The following is a 16,940-nucleotide window of genomic DNA, read 5'->3' as shown; positions in this document are numbered from 1 at the left end:
ACCGCCGAGTGAATGGGGGTGCAAAACCCAAAAGCCTGCACGGCGATAATACAACTTGACCCTGTGCATCAAATGATGTTGTACCATTCTCTGACGCTTCGCAAACCAAACTGCGTGATTCCGACGACAACCGGCTTTTGACATGGCGTTCGATTATTTTGCAAACCCCCCTCCGGGTCTCGACTTGAACGAATCCCGCACTGCTTCTAACAATGCTATCGGCGTTGTCCTTTTCGTCCTTTCTCTCGTTTTCGTGGGCTTACGCCTCTACACTCGCTTGCACGTAAAGCGTGAGCCACTGGGTCTAGATGATTATCTCATGTTTCTCGGTCTGGCGCTGAACGCGGGCAACCTAGCATGCTGCATTGCAGGTAAAGCAATCGATCCCGCAAGACTAATCACGGGTGCTAACGTCCAGACTAGGCGGCTTCTACGGCCTTGGGAAGCACATCTGGTCCTTGGGACCGTATGAGATGCGACAGATTACGATAGTGCGTTGCGACTTCCAGGACCCCACAAGTATCGCAGTGCTGACCACAGCAGATTACATTCGCATATGTCTTCATCTACGCATGGAGTGTGTGCATTATCAAGTTCTCGATCCTGGCGCTATACCGCCGCATATTTGGCCTCTCGTACTTTGGCTATTTCTGCATCGGTCTCACTACAGGTTATCTTATCACCAACCACATCGTCCTACCGCTCTACACGCGACCACTGCACTATTACTGGAACCAGTGGTACGGAGATAAAGGCGTGGTCCAGGTAGACGAGGCAAAGGTGAGAATACTCCAAGACCCAACTGCAACTGCGACTGACCAAGATGTAGTTCTATCTCGGTGTCGGCATCATCAACCTTTTCGGCGATGTGTGCATCCTTACGATACCCATAGCGAGCGTGCTTAAGCTCCACATGGGACGTACCCAGAAGGTGGCAGTCTGTCTCACGTTCCTTCTTGGTAGCTTGTACGTTACAGTCCTACGTCAGTCCCTACGACAAAGTTTCACTAACAAATACAGCGTCTGTTTTGCTTCACTCTACCGCATCATCACCATCACCCACCTCGTCCAGTCGAAAGACATCAGTTGGGCAAAGAGCGACGTCTTCATCTGGTCCTCCGTAGAACCCTCCATCGGCATCATTTCCGGATGCCTACCCACCCTGCGACCACTCATGATGAAAGTGATCAACGCACTCTCAACCCGCCTGCCATCCTCCTTCAAGTCATCGCAGCACTCCGAATCATCCGGCCCCTCGCTGAATCCTCTCGAAACGATATCCAAGAAGCGCACGCGCAAGATCAACCTCAAGGATACGTTGGGAGACACGATTAACAATGACACTCGGAGTCAGTGGGGCAAATCGCGATTGGATGAAGACGAAATGTGTCTCACGACAACGACTGTGCATGGGGAGTGCCCGGGTACTGCACTGTGCAAAGAAGGCAGTGTAACCACAAGCGAGCTCTCGCAGAGTATGAGGAGAGAAAGAGGGATTACTATGACGAAAGAATTCGCATGGGATGAGGGAACGCATGACCAAAGCCCAGACAACAAGGTCTAGACAAGTAGTAAAGCGACCGCGCATTTCTCTCGGCTTTTGATCGTACCCGCACCATGCAACGGAAGCAGGACTTGGACCAACGTGAACATCCCACCAAAGCTCAGCTTTAGGCAGTGTTAGACAGACGAATCGACGCGATACCCCTCACGAAGCCAGTATACCATCCCACCATCGGCAAGACTAAACACCGTCCGGAAAATGTTGCGTATTAGAATGCGACGCGTCGCGGCCTCTCGAACGCCACTAATACGACCAACGGATTGCGTAGCGCTCATCGCGACAGCCTGTACTGGCCCACGCGTGATGGTCGACCTATCGCATGCGCTAGAGTGTCTGACGAACTCGGGGTAGGTGGTGAGAAACGGAAAAGGCTTGGAAGGGAACGCGACGAATGCGACGGGACGGGACGGGTAGCTGCCCAGGTGCACGGGAAACATACTAGCGTGGCCGATCTATGACCAGGCGCGACTGGGTAACACCCTGACAGCTCATGTAATGCATCATACACTTTACTTTCGATCTAGATGACCAGTGAACGTGACGTGAATTATGATAGGTGACTTTGTTCAGTCTTCGAAATTTGTGCCTGCAGCCATAGTTCCGTCTCATGGCCGAATGTGGTATAGCGTTTTTGCACTCTCGTCGATCATCCCGGCGTTTTGCACGTTGCGGCCACACATCTACCCGGCGGAGATAGTTGTCGCAGCAGCACCACCACCACCTTGAAGAAGCGCCACAAGAAGCCTGCCTTTTCGTCCGAATTGGAAAATGACAATGGTGCACCATGTATATAAGAGGCACTGTGCATCTGCAGAAACTGAGATGTCAATATCAACGCACCTCCCGACTAAAGCTTCACCATGCAAGTTTTCAAAGACTTCGACCCTGCAAAGGACATTCTAGACCTTTCCGGAAAAGTGATCTTGGTGACTGGAGGTGGTTGAACTTCTTTCTCGTCGTTGACATTCTTCTGACAGTCATGTTAGGCACCGCAGGATTGGGAGAGGAAAGTGTGCGAGCACTGGCGGCGCACAGTCCATTACACATCTACTTCACGGGCCGCAATGTCACTGCAGCGAATGCACTCATCGCCGACATCAAAGCCAAGCACCCGACGACATCTTTGAGCTTCATCGAGATGGATCTCTCGTCCCTTCGCGCAGTCAAAGAGGCCGTCGCTCGAGACTTCAAACATGATCGCCTCGACATACTGATGAACAACGCCGGCATCATTGCCAAACCAGCAATTTTGAGTACTGATGGTTACGAGATTCAATTCGCGACGAACTATCTCGGCCATGCGATGCTCGCCAGAGAGTTGATGCCCATCCTACTCAAAACAGCCAAAGAGCCCGGTGCAGACGTCCGTGTCGTCAGCAACACGTCCGCCGGTTACGAGTTCCATCGCGCCATCAAAGGTGGCATTTCCTTCGATGAGCTTGACGCTGGAAGCACGATGTCTCGAATGATGCTAGGCGCATGGATTCGTTATGGCCAGTCCAAACTCGCAAACATCCTCTTCGCAGCGGAGCTCGCGCGTCGGCATCCTGAGCTGACGTCTGTAGCCATCCACCCTGGACTCGTCAAGACGCCCATGAATACCGAGATGGCCGGCTGGAGTAAGACGTTCGTCAATGTAACGTCGCGGATGTCGGGCGAGAAGTGGCTTGAGCCGCATGAGGGCGTTTTGAATCAGCTCTGGTGTGCGGCCGGAGCGGAAAAAGAAGCATTGCGGAATGGAGGATACTACACGCCTGGGGGCGTAGACTCGACGGAGAAACTGACGGTGGAGGCTAAAGACCAAGCTCTGGCGGGAGGTTTGTGGGAGTGGACGGAGAAATTGCTCCTGAAATATTGTCGTTGTGATTAAGTGCGTCAGTAGCGCTCTGGACGTGCGGATCATGGATCCCTTCCCAGCGCCTTTCTAGTTCAGCCCTCTTGTCCCCATCGACAATAATGACCTTCTTGTCAAAGCCTCCAGCCCACGGTTTGAAGCCCACGCGGTTCAGTTCCGACACGGTTATCTCTACTGATAGTAAGAAAAAGGCCATTCGATAGGCTAGTAGTCTCAGGGCTAGGCTCTCGTTGTTCATGATATCTTCTTTGCTCATCACAGGACGCATGTCCCGCTGTATGAATCTTCCTTGCCACCCAAACCAGTCCAACTGCACAGTACTGACATGCGGGGCTCGCTCAGGTGAAGTGGGTATAAGGAGGTTCAACCCAAGTTTCCTAATTTGGTGACCAGGGCAACAGATATCCGCTATGTATTCGACGAGACCAGTAAAGCTAGCTTTATTGAGAAGAATGTTGTGAAGCCGCTTCAAATAGAGAGCCGGCCTATCTCTGGTTTCGCGCACGTTTATGCCAATGAAAGCGATCGACTCCTTGCTTCGAGCTGGACAGCAGGTCCATGTGGGCCAGAGCTCTTTGTCGTTGACCATCATGACGTCGAGAAAGTACGCCGTCGGGCGGCGGAGACGGGTCTTGGTCTCGTGGTGCAGTTGTCTGTTCGTGAGGAGCAGTCCGTGAGTAGCATATTGCTCGGCAGGTGGCAAGACGGGTATTCGCAGGCAATTCGAGCCTACTGAGGCCTTGCGAGGGGTGTCATCTGATTCAGGGTGTCTTGGAGGCTCGACGTGCGCACTGATGACAAATTCGAGGATTATGTCGCGAAGTTCGCGCGGTAATGATAAAAGACGGCTAGACATGATGAGATGGACTGCGTGGAGGATGGGTATGAAGGCAGAAGAGCCGGCCCCGGGGAGCATGCGCAGCCCTGGAGGGACCTGAGCTAAGCGGAGACGCTAAGCTACATCGATACAAGCCTCGGTAAGACCCCCGCAGGGCTGTTGTTCGCAGTTGCCCGTCTCTACTCACTCACTTTCGCTGCACAACACAGGATGCCACCAGCACCTTCCACTTGACATTGCTGCCTGGAATATTGTAGAAAAATGACGTCCTCAACGGAAAATTCGTTCATCACGCCTGTTGAGGCCGTCGACTTGATGTCTTTCACTCTCATCTTTCACCTCGACGCTACTCACCAATTTGTGTGATCCTGTCTCAGGTATTGCTCTGTTCAAAGGGCTCCGTGTACTTACAGCTCTGCGGTAGCCGACAGCCGACAGTCGCGACTGCACGCTCACCCCTAGCGACCAGCTTCCGCCGTGACCTGACAGCGTACGCCATCATGTCTCGTCTGGAAGTGCTGCCGCAACACATCCTTCGCGACATCCTCCGCTACCTGCTACTCTCTGATCGCGTTCGTGGACCGCCCAACCGCTATCTCGTCGAAGACTATGACTTCCAGGTCGCTGTCCTTCGCACTAACAAGGCTATCAATCAGGAAGCTACCAACATCTTCTACGAGGACAACAAGTGGATCAAACTTCACAATGGCTATGGTACGATGATTGAAACCGCCCTGATCAATCACGAAACACCTTACTTCAAGTTGAAGATGGATGAGTTCGACAAGCATGTTGCTGAAGTCAATGTCAATCCTAGCTTCCACCAGAAGTTGAGGTATGGTGGAAAGACGACAGTAGGGCTGTTGCTCTTGCAAGACATGGCCAAGTTTGCTCGCGTTCTACGAATCCTGGACTTCGCCAACTTCATGGCTTATGACTTCAAGTTCGCACTACACAAGCCGCCCGGTATCGTCAACACTCTGAGCAGGGAGGATCAAGAGAAGTTGGTCTTACCTATGGAGAAAGGTGAGTTCTGCCATGGCGAGTTGCACATGAGAAGTTTGCTAATCTAACTCTTCGCTATCACAGTCAGCGGTGTAGCTTGCCGACAGCAGGTCGCCTTCACTACCTCGTTTGATGCTGTCCTTGTTGAACGCGTCAAGCAGACAATGACTCAGGGAGTTGCATGGCTACGAGCTGCTGTTGCTGAAGTCTACGATATCGCTCTCTCCATCAAATGCATGGGCGACATGGCATTCAACATAGGCAATGGCGACATGGCATTCGCGAAGTGGGACGACACACTCAAGTTCATCGACATTACACTGGAGCACAACAATATGATGAGTACACGCCTGGAACCCGATTTCCTAGCTCAACTTCGTGCACTCGAATGCATGGTCACCCTTGAACTAACGATGTTCTTCTTCTCAGACATGGCCATTGACGGAATCGGCCGGAAGTACGAGCATGTACCGAAAAAGGTAGGTTATGCTGAGGACGCTAAATTGTACAACGAGCTCTTGGGGTTTGAGGCAGTTCCCGTGTCTGCTATCGCTCGCTTCTACCGCTTCTTGGGTGTCGCTGAATTGGGTCTGGATCATCCCGTCAAAGCAGCAAAGGCATTTGCTAAGTCCTACAAGATGGCGACTCTCCCCCCAACCCAGAACGGCTACAACACTGCGAGATCATGGAAAGAGCTCACAAAGGCTCAGCGCGAGTCTAGGCTAGACGCTCTTCACACTGCCCTTCCCAAGACGCCCCATACGATGCCAGCATTCCAAGCCTGGAAGGGTCCTCAAGTCCAGTCAGAACATTGGGTCATGCGCGAGCTCGGCTTCAAGGGTGAGATACCTTACGCGGACAAAATCACCGGTACATTTGGGATATACTTAACCGCCAAAGCTCACCCCAATCGTTCGCTTCCAGGACCACGTACGACCCGGCTCGGGGCCGTGAAGCCTGAAGTACTGATGAAGGTTGTCGAGAGGCATCGCGAGGAAGTGAACCAGCCAACTATACCGGGCATTGAGCTACTGATGATGTGGATAGCTCTTGGACCGAACGATCTCGGTGAGGAGAGTATCCATGATGATCCAGACACTGCAAAGATGCTGGAGAAGATGTCTCTTCGTGGCCCTGGAGGTTGTCCAACTCAGTGAATGACGATTCAGTCATGTGTGGGGCTCTATGTACGTGTACAGTCGAGGTGAAGGGGTTCTGAGATACTGTGGTGAAAGAGGCTGTTATATTCGGCGCATGAGCTATTGTGTCTATAGACAAGCTCTCCTTCACTTCCACTATAGCATAATCCTATTATCTAGATATATCAATGACATCTTCAAATTTGACAAACACCGTCCTACCTCTCCAAACCACTTCCCTACTACCACTATCCCTACTGCTATCATGACATATACATCCTCGAAGCGTGGAGCAGACAATGAGCCGGCCTCATCACCACCAGCCAAGCGATCGCGCAGCGAGACGCTGACATCACCTCCGGCGTCCGCACCACGAAAGCGGTCGCCAAGGCGAAGGACTCCCCGCCCAGCTATCCGCCAACCCTCTGCCTCCCCAAAAACCCCAGTACCCGCCTCGCTGGACGAGACAACCACCACCTCAGAGACAGACCCCCTCCTCCACCGCATACAATCCGGTATCACCTACACCCTCTCCACCACCACCCCAGCGCAAACAACACGCTTCACCATCCCAACCACCACCAGCAAGCCCACTACGCTCGCCGCCCTAAACCTCCTCCGCATCCACGCCACACTCATAGCTTCATCGCCTTCCTTCGAGATCTACGAATTGGGCGTCCCAAGACCAGATTGGGTGAAGCAAGGGGGGTGGCTGGGCATTCACGATCCGCAGTGGTGGGTGGGGAGGAGTGTTGCGGAGGTGAAAGCGGGGCCTTGGGCGGATGAGCTTGAGGTTAGGAGGGTTGAGGGGAGGATGAGGGGGGTGGAGAAGGGGAGGGAGAAGAGAGGGAGGAAGGGGATGGGTAAGGGAGAGAAGGAGAGAGATGGGAAGTTGAGGGAGGGGTTGAGGAGGCAGAGAGAGGGGGTGGGTATGTGTGATTAGAGATAAGCAAGATGTTGATCCAGGAGGATGTCCGAAATGATACGTTGGAGACATCACACGAGAGAAGAGCATGTCAAGATTGAACATCGAAGGATATATCACATAAGAGAAGAGCATCCCAAAGTTAAGAATCAAAGAAGACATCACATGTGAGAAGAGCATTGATAGTTCAAGATTAAGAAGTAGTTTATGCTATAGTATAAACTACAGAGGTATCATTCTCCAGCCAGTCATCTATCCATTCCGTGTCTTTAGTAATATGCTATACTGTACTGCATAGCTAGAACCAAACATTACATCATTCAAAGTGACTCATTCGTGTCATCAAGACGTGAATAAAACACTGCACTATTAACCATCTAGTGGACGGAAGCAGTGCGGTGGTTCTTCTCAGTGTCAACGACAATGGAACCGTTGCGCTCGATCATGGTAGAGCCGCCCTTCTGGAGGGAGCTCTCGACGAAGGTGTGGGTTGGGCGCCACTTGGCAGAGGTCCTGGGAGTGGTCTCGGCCATCATCTGGTCGACCTGCTCGAGAGACAGACCCTTGGTCTCGGGAACCAAGAAGTAGGTGTAGATGAAAGCGATGGTGCAGAGACCTCCCCAGATGAAGAAGACGGAGGACTTGAGGTTACCCTGGTCGGTGCCGACCATGTAGGGGGTGATGACGGCGATGATGGTGTTCCAGAGCCAGTTGGAGGCGGTGGAGAGGGCAACACCACGCGAGCGGATGGGCAGAGGGAAGACCTCACCGATGAGGACCCAGGCACCAGGACCCCAGGTAGTGGCGAAGAAGAAGATGAAGATGGCGATGAAGGCAATCTGGGCGTTGACGGCCGAGATGTTGTTGGCGCGGGTGGTGCCGTCGGCGAGGGTGGTGGAGTTGTTGAATCCCTGAGTGACACCGATGATGGCAACCAAGAACTGGCAGATCAACATACCGAGAGCACCGAAGAGGAGGAGTGTGCGGCGACCGAACTTCTCCATTCCGTAGAAGGAAAGAGGGGTAGAGCAGACGTTGACCAGGGTGAAGACGAGCGAGATCAAGAAGGTGTTGGAGATGGCGCCAGTCGACTCCAAGAAGGGAGTGGAGTAGTAGAAGATGAAGTTGACACCAGTCCACTGTTGCATCATCTGGAGCGAGGTACCGAGGATAGTCTTGCGGAGGTTGGAGTTGGACTGGAAGAGAGAACCCTTGAAGCAGTTGGCCCAGCCAGAGATCCAGCCACCGGCGGGGATAAGCTCGCGCTCGTACTCCTCGTTGGCAATGATCTCAGCAAGCTCGAATTCAACCATGGACCTGAGCTCAGCAGCCTGGGGGTCGGTAGGGTGGACACCACGGATCTTCATCAGAGCCTTCTTGGCCTCATCGGGCTTGCCGCGCTTGACGAAGTAACGAGGAGAGTCGGGAAGGCAAGCAATACCACCACCGAGGATAAGACCCCAGGCGAACTGGATACCAATGGGGATGCGGTACTCGCCAGTGTCACCACGACCCTGGACGCCGTAGTTGACACAGGCGGCAAGCAGGAGACCAATGGTAATGCAGAACTGGTAACCGGAGACGAGCGCACCACGGACCTTCTTGGGGCAAATCTCGGACATGTAGAGAATGACAATGGCAGACTCGAAACCGACACCAATACCGGCGATGGCACGACCAGCGACAAGGAGGTCACGGCCAGTGGCAGCCATTTGCAAAACAACTCCTAAGTGGGGGTTAGTGGCTTGTTTCATAAAGTAGTGCAAGCGGGGGAGTTCGTACCGATGATGTAGATGAGACATCCCAGGACAATGGTCCACTTGCGACCAATCATGTCGGAAAGGTCACCAGCGGCGAGAGCACCGAAGAAAGTACCAGCGGAGAGAATGGAGACGATGAGCGAGGTGTTGCCAGAGCTGATCTTGCAGAGACCACCGGCAGTGTCAAGACCCTGAGGGCAGATGGGGCCCTCAACTTCCTCGATGAAGAGAGGCGAGTTGAGCACACCGTTGATGTATCCGGAATCGTAACCTGGGTATGCAGTCAGCCACTATTACTGTGGAGATTGTACAATGTTGTTGTCTTACCGAAGAAGATACCACCAAAGGATGCGAAGGCGCAGAGAAGGTAGGCCTTCCAGGTGACAGGGCACTCAGTCATGTTGACATCGGTAGTAGCTTGGATGCCCTTGGGGTTGGCGGCCTCGTCGGCCAGGTCGTTGTTGTGGCTCATGATGGGCAAGTGCGTGGGGGTTGTACGCTGAGGGAGTTGACGAAGCGCGTTGCTTGAAGCTGTGCAGGGTAGAACTCGCACGCGGCCTTGGACGAAGAATCAGAATCCGAGATGCGGGTGAGTTGAGGGTTAATAAACAGAGCTGGAGATTTGAGATCTAGTGCAGTGCGGAACAAGTGTACCGCAGAAATGGCTAGGTAACATTGCGGCGCAACTAGTAGGGGCCCGTGCTTCCCTGCTATTGGGTGCATTAGCCTGGAACCCAGTGAAGGGTGCGCGCCACCAGCTCTCTGGGGAATGGTCGCCCGCGTTTTGCCAGCTCCAGCTTCTTCTCCAGGCCCGACTGGCCCGACTAACCTGGTAATTTGACAAGTGTCGGACCGGCATTTGCACCGGCTGTGATTTGACCTTGGCAGCCAGAGCACAGACGGTGGTTTTGCCTGTCTAGAACGCTTCTAGGTTTTCAGAGCCGCACGTGAGGTGCTCCCCGACCAAGGGTTCCCACTTCACTAGACTCCACCATCGTGGCCCATGGAGTCTCTCGTGGCCCATGGAGTCGGCTAACGTGTGTCTGGAGCAGACTGGTAACGGCACTAGCCCCCAATACCAGGTGCGCGGCGCCCTACACTCGGCTCCCTCCGCCTTCTACGCCTGCTTTCTAACATCACGATGATGCGCTGACGATGCACCAATGGCATGGCCTGTGCTATGCTTTTCACCACTGCAGGCCTCTTTCCCCAGACAACACCATGTGGCTGAACGCTAATGCAACGGCGGTCATGATGAATGTGAACTGCTGACGCTTGTCCGCCATGGACGCCTAACGGCCAATACGCGACTTCGCTGGCCTTCGGAGCTCCTAATTAAGCGCGCAGTGTGGCACGAGTCGCTCTCATTAGCCCAACACCACCAACCCCAGCCTCCGCTCCTGTCCCGACGCTGGAAACGTCCAACCGGGGCCGCCCTTGATTAGTGCATGTGGTCACGATGCACGGTCAGGATGCCTGACCCAGCGACCGCGAGAGATGCAAATCCAGTCCCTTCGCTGCGGGAGCAGATGGTGGTAGCGATGATGGCGAGAAGGCTGTCGCTACCGAGGTGGTTCGTTCACGTGGGTCGCTCGCTGTCAATCACGCGGAGGTCTCCCCATGGTTTCGATCCGACGGCCCACAACCCTGATTGGCCATGCCCTGCGCTAGTGCCTACCCCGACGAAGCTTGACGCGGAAAAGAATTCAGCCCCGACATAGCACGAATCGCCGAAGAGAAAATCTTCAGGCGCGGCATCTGAGCTCTGAGGTACATGACAAAGCGACATCGCGTACCCCGACATTCATCGTCCGCATGTTCTTCTCCACATTGTCGCCCAACGCACTGCTGCTGCTTCGCTACCATCTTTTCTCGCGTCCCCGCTGAGATGTCACCACCCCACAACTCGTACCGACTGTGCAAACTTTGTGCGACAGTGGTGGCCTCAGCCGCAGCTCTTCTTATGCAGGACTTCATTGTTACACGAGAAGCCTGTCAGACGCCGGGGTGCAATGCCTCAGTTCATCATGTTGCTCAGCTGTCATGTGCAAGCTGGCTCCTCCAGGCCTCGGGACAAGAAATGGTCCTTGGATCTTGAACGTCCTCCTGTGTTTGGGTGGCATCTGTCAGGAAACTTGAGCTGGGTATCTCAAGATGGCCAACACCGTTGGATTTGGCTCTGAACGCTTCTGGCGGCTCTTGTGGTGCCATGGTGTAGTACTGTGTTTCCTAATAAGTATCTGGGGCTCCGCGAGCGACTGCAGCACATCTGCAACATTGCGGGTATCGAAGACTGATCTTGTAGGAGTATTGGATGCTCATTTGCCAATCTTCAACGTCGACTTAGGCCCCTGTCTTGTCTTCAGAACGAGATATCGATGCAGCAAAGCTGACCAATAGGCACAAGCTCGGCGGGGTAGCCTGCATTGCTTCCTCCAGCCTTGCGCAACTGCCTTATCGCCATTACATCCTACACATCCTCTATCCACTTCGCAGAAGTGAACCAATTTAGCTTCATGGCATGGCACGATGCGAGCTGCGCAGACCTGCATCTGGAGTGGGAAGACGGACGCCCTGGGTGCCGCACTTGCCAGCGCAGGGCGCCCGAGCTCACGCCTATCCACCCGATTTCACCGCCCGCGCCTCCGCTACATACTTCACGATCACAACTGGTGTGCACATGGCCCCCACGAGTCTTTTCCAATCTCATTCGAGACGAAGATCAGGGCTATGCTGCAGCGTCTGGTCATGACTATGATGAAGAGCAAAAGCTACGAGCACTCATATGTGCCAACATTGATGAATGGACTGCCAGCCATGCGAACCAGGGACCTGAACCCTCGTTTCCGCGGAATCATGAGGACTTGCAGCAGCAGATACGCCCAGAGCCGATGCTACACAAGATTTATTCCCGCCTTCCTGCGACTGATTCGATTCGTCTTCTTTGCCTGCATGGCAGCAAAATGAAGAGCGACCCTATTCATTGCTCGTTACTAGTTTGTGGGCTTCGCGATCAGAGCCGACCAATCTTCGAGGCTTTATCATATACCTGGGCAGACTCCGATGGCAATTCAGCCCTGTGCAAGACTATCTTCATCGGTCCAAACTACGACACTTGTCTCGTGACGAAAAACTGCATGGCAGCGCTACAACGTTACCGGATTGCTGTCGACCGTCTTATCTGGGTAGACGCCATCTGCATAAATCAGTTCGATTTGGAAGAGCGCGGGCAACAAGTGTCACTCATGAGGGAAATATACGAGTCAGCGTCGAGGGTTCTCATATATGCGGATGATGAGAGTGCCAAACGTGTCCCCATTCCAGACTTTACTGATGATAACCACATGACCTCAGTGGATCCACGATTCATCTTGCAGATACCCTACTTCTCACGCATCTGGGTAATCCAAGAGGTCCAGCTTAGCAACAAAGCCACCCTCACCATTGGTGACGACACAATCGATTGGGACCAGTATTTGACATATCTAAGCAAGTACAGAAATAAGACGCTCGAGGGTATGGGTGAATGGAAGCCTGAGGGTGGAAGCGAGGGGAAGTACGGGTATGGACGCGATTGGAAGCGCGAGGGTGAGTTCGAGGACAAGCGCTGGGTGCAGCATTGGGTGGAGTACCTCAATATCGAGCAAAGCGACATGAGTATCATATCGCTGCTCAGAGCCACACTGCATTGCCGATGCGGGGATGCACGGGATAGACTATATGGCTTATTAGGCCTCACTGGTAGGAACGAGCGATCCAATCTTCCGGTCGATTATGGCATCAGCGTTCAACAGCTCTATACAGGCTTGGCAATGTACTGGCTTACAGAGTGGGGATCCTGGCCACTCCATTCATACATATTGGATCTTGCCTTTCTTCCAAAAACGACCCCATTGCTGCCTTCGTGGGTTCCTGACTGGGATTCACTTTCCAATTTAGAGACGAGCCACGAGCATACCACTTCAGCATCCCAAGCGATCGAATTCAGATCTACAGATCTGGGGAGATCCTCGTCAGGTCTGAATTGGGGTTGGCCTAGAAAACACGTATCCCAATATAGATGGACACTAGAAGACGTTTGCAGACCACAGGGTACAGCAAAACCACTACGAGAAGCTGGTATAATGGTGGTCGACGCTGTCCATCTACTGTCTGTTTCGGAAGACGAGATTCAATTCACCGACATTAACGGTAATCCATTACATGGTCTGGGTTTCGCAGACCCAGATGATCTGGATTTAGCAGACCCAGAGAATCTTGGTCGAACAGGGGATCGCATGCCACGCGAAGACGCTCAATTGCATATTCTAGTCAACTGGAATCGAGCCTGTCTATTGAAGTTGCACGCCAACAAGGTCTATAGCCTCGCCAGGCCATGTGTAATATCGTGTGGTTTACGAGGCGTTCCGACTAGTGATCCACGGGCTATCAGGCAAGACGCCACCCACTACTCCCATGGTGAAAGTTTTTCTTATTTTCCGATGAGAGAAGCAGTCCCCGGCGGCTACTCACTTATTCCGGGCTTTCGTGAACGTGGAAACATATTTGCAATATCTGGGCAGCTGGCTGGCCTTGAAGCAGAGATTGTGGAGTGTTGGCTGATCGATCTGTTCTTCTTCAGTACACGTGCTGGAAGCGCATTCGCAGAGTCATCACGCACCGTCATCATTCAAGATCACTGGAAGCAACATTTTCCTTTGGCGACCGCTGCTACCCAACAATCAGATTGGTTGTCCGAAGCACATGTAGCCAAAAGCCAGGAGCCGGTCGAAATGGCGGCCATCAGGGAACATCATGAGCATGTCATGGCTTTTGCCTTTGAGAACGCAGCACTCGGCTTCGACATCAGTGGATCAGCTCATGTAGAGCTCACCGAATTGGTCAAGAAGATCTACAAGCTCCCCGACTCGCATGGTGTCAATCTGTTAGACGCAAGAATCTCTTTTCGCATAGAGCGAGTTCGAAAAACATGGTACTGGAGGCAGATATTATCGATGAGAGAAATGTATGAATATCTAGATGGGGTTGTGCATCGCCATACAAACGCCTGCAAGAACTTCCAGCCTCCGAACCTTGCGATATTGCAGATAAACCCATTCCTACTCCCTGTAAGTGTCCGTACCATGGGCACGCTTCTATGGACATGGGAGACCCGCAGACAGAAAACGGTACGTGTCACGGTGGGTGACATGATTCGTAATGCTGTCACGCTGCTAGAAGATCTCAAGATCGATGACAAGTTCACGCTCGAGCAGAACATCAACATACTCTGGATTAGCGTATTAACGATTGAGATGATTGTACGGTTGCGAGGTGTACTGCAACAACGTCTTGTCCTGAAGGCCATTGCGGACAAGATGCACAAAGTGCAAAAGATATACCTTATTTAGAGAAGAAGATTCAACTCCGTCACTCGGGTGTCGCAGTAGAGACATCATCACAAGTAGACGAACTAAGATTACGAAATCAGAATTACCGCAGTCTCATACACGTTCCTGCAAACATGTGTCCGATAGAACCTGTTGGTCCAAGTGAGGATATGATAAGGAGATGAGGGAACACCAAGGAGACATGTCACCCTCAGTGGCAATCTACATACCCTCCATCGCATGATAAAATGAAGGACTGTCACGGTGCACTCGACAGAAAATAGTCTGCTTTAGAAATACTGATCGAATCTCTCATTCAGCAACATGTACAGTAAAAGCGCAGCACGGCTGCGTCTGTCAAAAAAGGATATATACAAAAAGTCAACCAGAGCATAAAGTCTAGCCTATCGTCGTTTCAATCCTCCAGATCATGCAAGACATACACATCCTACTCCTTGCGGAGAAGGGCCTCGCGGAAAGCACGGCGACCACGCTTGGCCTTGCCACCCTTGCAGTTCTCAGAGTTGTGCGCAACAGCCTCGCTGCTAGCAGCAGGCTCCTCGGAAGAAGGAACAGGGGATGCAGCGGGCGAGGTCTCCTCAGCAGGCTCCTCAGTAGGGGTCTGAGCAGGAGACTGAGCGCCGCCGCTGGTGCTGGCATCCCAGACAGCGGGGGCGGGGAAAGTGTAGTCCTTGTATCCGCCCCAGATGCTGAAGTTGAACTCTGGGTCGTCCTTCTTGTAGGCGCCGGGGAACTTGACGGTGGGGCCGGGGGTGCCGCTGCCGCCGCCGGTGACCTTGACTTGAGCGCAACTATCATGTGTTAGCTGATGTTGTGATGGAAGTAATGAAGAGAAGAACTCACGCGTAGTAGAACTCAGCCTGGCCGTCATGGGCACCGTGAAGACCAACGTGCTCAGAGCGGATCAAGTACTCTCCCTCTGGCACTTCAGCCGGGACAGTGAACTCGATCTTGTTGCTATCCCAGGTGCACCAAGCATCACCAAGAATGTCCTTGTCGGGGTGGCAAAGACCAGACTCGAAGATCTTGAACCACTCGCCGTCACCCTCGTACTCCTTAACGGAGCTGGGCGCCTTGGACATGTAGACGAAAGCGGGGCCGGGGTGCTTCATGGTAGCGCCGTAGGCAAGCTTCATGGCCATCTTGGTGCCGGCTGCGACCTCCTTGACGCCGGTCTTGCCAGCGCTGGCGAAAGAGCCCTTGTTGCAGCGGAAGTCGTCCATGTCGGGGGTCATGTTGTCGAGGGGGTTCTTCCACTTGGTGGGGTTGAACTTCTCCGCACGAGTGTTCTCGCGGATGAACTCGTAGCCCTTGGACTCCTGGCCGTCGGTGACGAGGACATCGAAGGTGTAGTGGGCAGAGGCGATCTGCGCAACGGCAGCTGCGGCGATGATGGAAAGCTTCATGTTTGAGGTGGGTAGTGGTGGTTGGTTTGGTGTTTGGTAGTGGGTTGGAAGATGAAGAACGATTGTATAGTAGGACTAGCCTGTAGAAACGAATGTAGTAGCGAAAAGCTGAAGAGAAGCGAAAGACAGTGTGCAAAAGTGTGCTGATGAGCTCTCTATCGTGGTGGTGTTTTGCTTCTTATGTATCTGAGCATGCGTTCCTATCTGAGCGCTGTGGTCAATGTCGCTAACCGTTTCCAGTGACCAGAGCTGGTCTTTCCACCCATCCCTTGCAAACCACTCTTCGCCGACGTTGGTTTGCACCATGAAACAATGCCTCAGGCGTTTCCCTCCATCGACGCATGAGGCCGAGATGTCTTGGCTGTGGCCGTATTTCCGCTATCCCGCACAGCTGTGGCGAAGCGAGATGACCATACGAAGGGATGAGAGCTGTCATTGTGGTATTGACCCCCGTAGCGCCCGCTTTTTCAATCCTGGGAACCGCGGTGGTGGGCCTGTCACCATACTGGTGCCTGTTTCAAACCATTATCTTGGCAGTAGGAGACTTGGCGGTCGGAGGTCTCGTCAGTTGGAGAGGTGCAGGTACCATGCTCGACGGAGCTTCGCTGCCGGTGCAGATTATGCATAGAAGTACGGGAATATGTGAGTAGACTCCAAAATATAGTCAATAGTGGATTTAACCTCGTGAAAGATTCGTAGAATGCTGTTGTCATCAGTGTTGTAATGTCTCTTTCCACTTCCAATGTCTCAGCGCATGAAAACGCAGCAAGATTATTTCTCCGCCTCTTCAACGTGAAACGAGTAATGACGGAAAGGGGGGGCACGGCGGGATCGCACATGCTGAAGGACGTGATGATCGGGATCCAGACACAACCAGACTGCAAGCCCACTCGCGTCTGAGTTCGGGTGAGCTACTACCTACCATCTAGCGCTCGCTGTGCTCGTACCCACTGTGCCAAACATAGAGACTGCATACGGGTCTCGGAGGTAGAGCGGCTACCGAAGTCTGTGTGGTAGTCGAGCAGAGCAATTCCAAGGCAAGACTCACAGATGGTAAC

The 16,940-nt window shown here is 53.1% G+C and overlaps 6 protein-coding genes across 6 annotated transcripts; 4 read left to right on the top strand and 2 right to left on the bottom strand.

Moving 5' to 3' along the window:
- Nucleotides 1-319: 319 nt before the first annotated feature.
- Nucleotides 320-1,564, top strand: J4E92_002064 (uncharacterized protein; the record flags this gene model as incomplete). The annotated part of the gene is made up of 5 exons (XM_051493470.1): nt 320-371; nt 424-491; nt 544-780; nt 830-966; nt 1,021-1,564. 5 exons carry the CDS (start codon nt 320-322, stop codon nt 1,562-1,564), a joined length of 1,038 nt encoding a protein of 345 aa, XP_051356701.1.
- Nucleotides 1,565-2,543: 979 nt separating this feature from the next.
- Nucleotides 2,544-3,434, top strand: J4E92_002063 (uncharacterized protein; the record flags this gene model as incomplete). The annotated part of the gene is made up of 1 exon (XM_051493469.1): nt 2,544-3,434. The coding sequence occupies one exon, from the start codon at nt 2,544-2,546 to the stop codon at nt 3,432-3,434; it is 891 nt and encodes a 296-aa protein (XP_051356700.1).
- Nucleotides 3,435-4,757: 1,323 nt separating this feature from the next.
- On the top strand, nt 4,758-6,419 carry J4E92_002062 (uncharacterized protein; the record flags this gene model as incomplete). The annotated part of the gene is made up of 2 exons (XM_051493468.1): nt 4,758-5,283; nt 5,347-6,419. The coding sequence occupies 2 exons, from the start codon at nt 4,758-4,760 to the stop codon at nt 6,417-6,419; spliced, it is 1,599 nt and encodes a 532-aa protein (XP_051356699.1).
- Nucleotides 6,420-7,703: 1,284 nt separating this feature from the next.
- On the bottom strand, nt 7,704-9,558 carry J4E92_002061 (uncharacterized protein; the record flags this gene model as incomplete). Its single annotated transcript, XM_051493467.1, has 3 exons — nt 7,704-9,052; nt 9,109-9,357; nt 9,414-9,558. The coding sequence occupies 3 exons, from the start codon at nt 9,556-9,558 to the stop codon at nt 7,704-7,706; spliced, it is 1,743 nt and encodes a 580-aa protein (XP_051356698.1).
- Nucleotides 9,559-13,541: 3,983 nt separating this feature from the next.
- On the top strand, nt 13,542-14,476 carry J4E92_002060 (uncharacterized protein; the record flags this gene model as incomplete). Its single annotated transcript, XM_051493466.1, has 2 exons — nt 13,542-13,550; nt 13,649-14,476. 2 exons carry the CDS (start codon nt 13,542-13,544, stop codon nt 14,474-14,476), a joined length of 837 nt encoding a protein of 278 aa, XP_051356697.1.
- Nucleotides 14,477-14,903: 427 nt separating this feature from the next.
- On the bottom strand, nt 14,904-15,882 carry J4E92_002059 (uncharacterized protein; the record flags this gene model as incomplete). The annotated part of the gene is made up of 2 exons (XM_051493465.1): nt 14,904-15,267; nt 15,320-15,882. The coding sequence occupies 2 exons, from the start codon at nt 15,880-15,882 to the stop codon at nt 14,904-14,906; spliced, it is 927 nt and encodes a 308-aa protein (XP_051356696.1).
- Between the last annotated feature and the right edge of the window lie 1,058 nt (nt 15,883-16,940).

Source organism: Alternaria infectoria (assembly GCF_024043175.1).
Source record: "Alternaria infectoria strain BMP 0036 chromosome Unknown scaffold_2, whole genome shotgun sequence".
In the NCBI taxonomy this organism is placed as follows: domain Eukaryota; kingdom Fungi; phylum Ascomycota; class Dothideomycetes; order Pleosporales; family Pleosporaceae; genus Alternaria; species Alternaria infectoria.
This window is presented reverse-complemented; position numbering and strand designations above follow the sequence as displayed.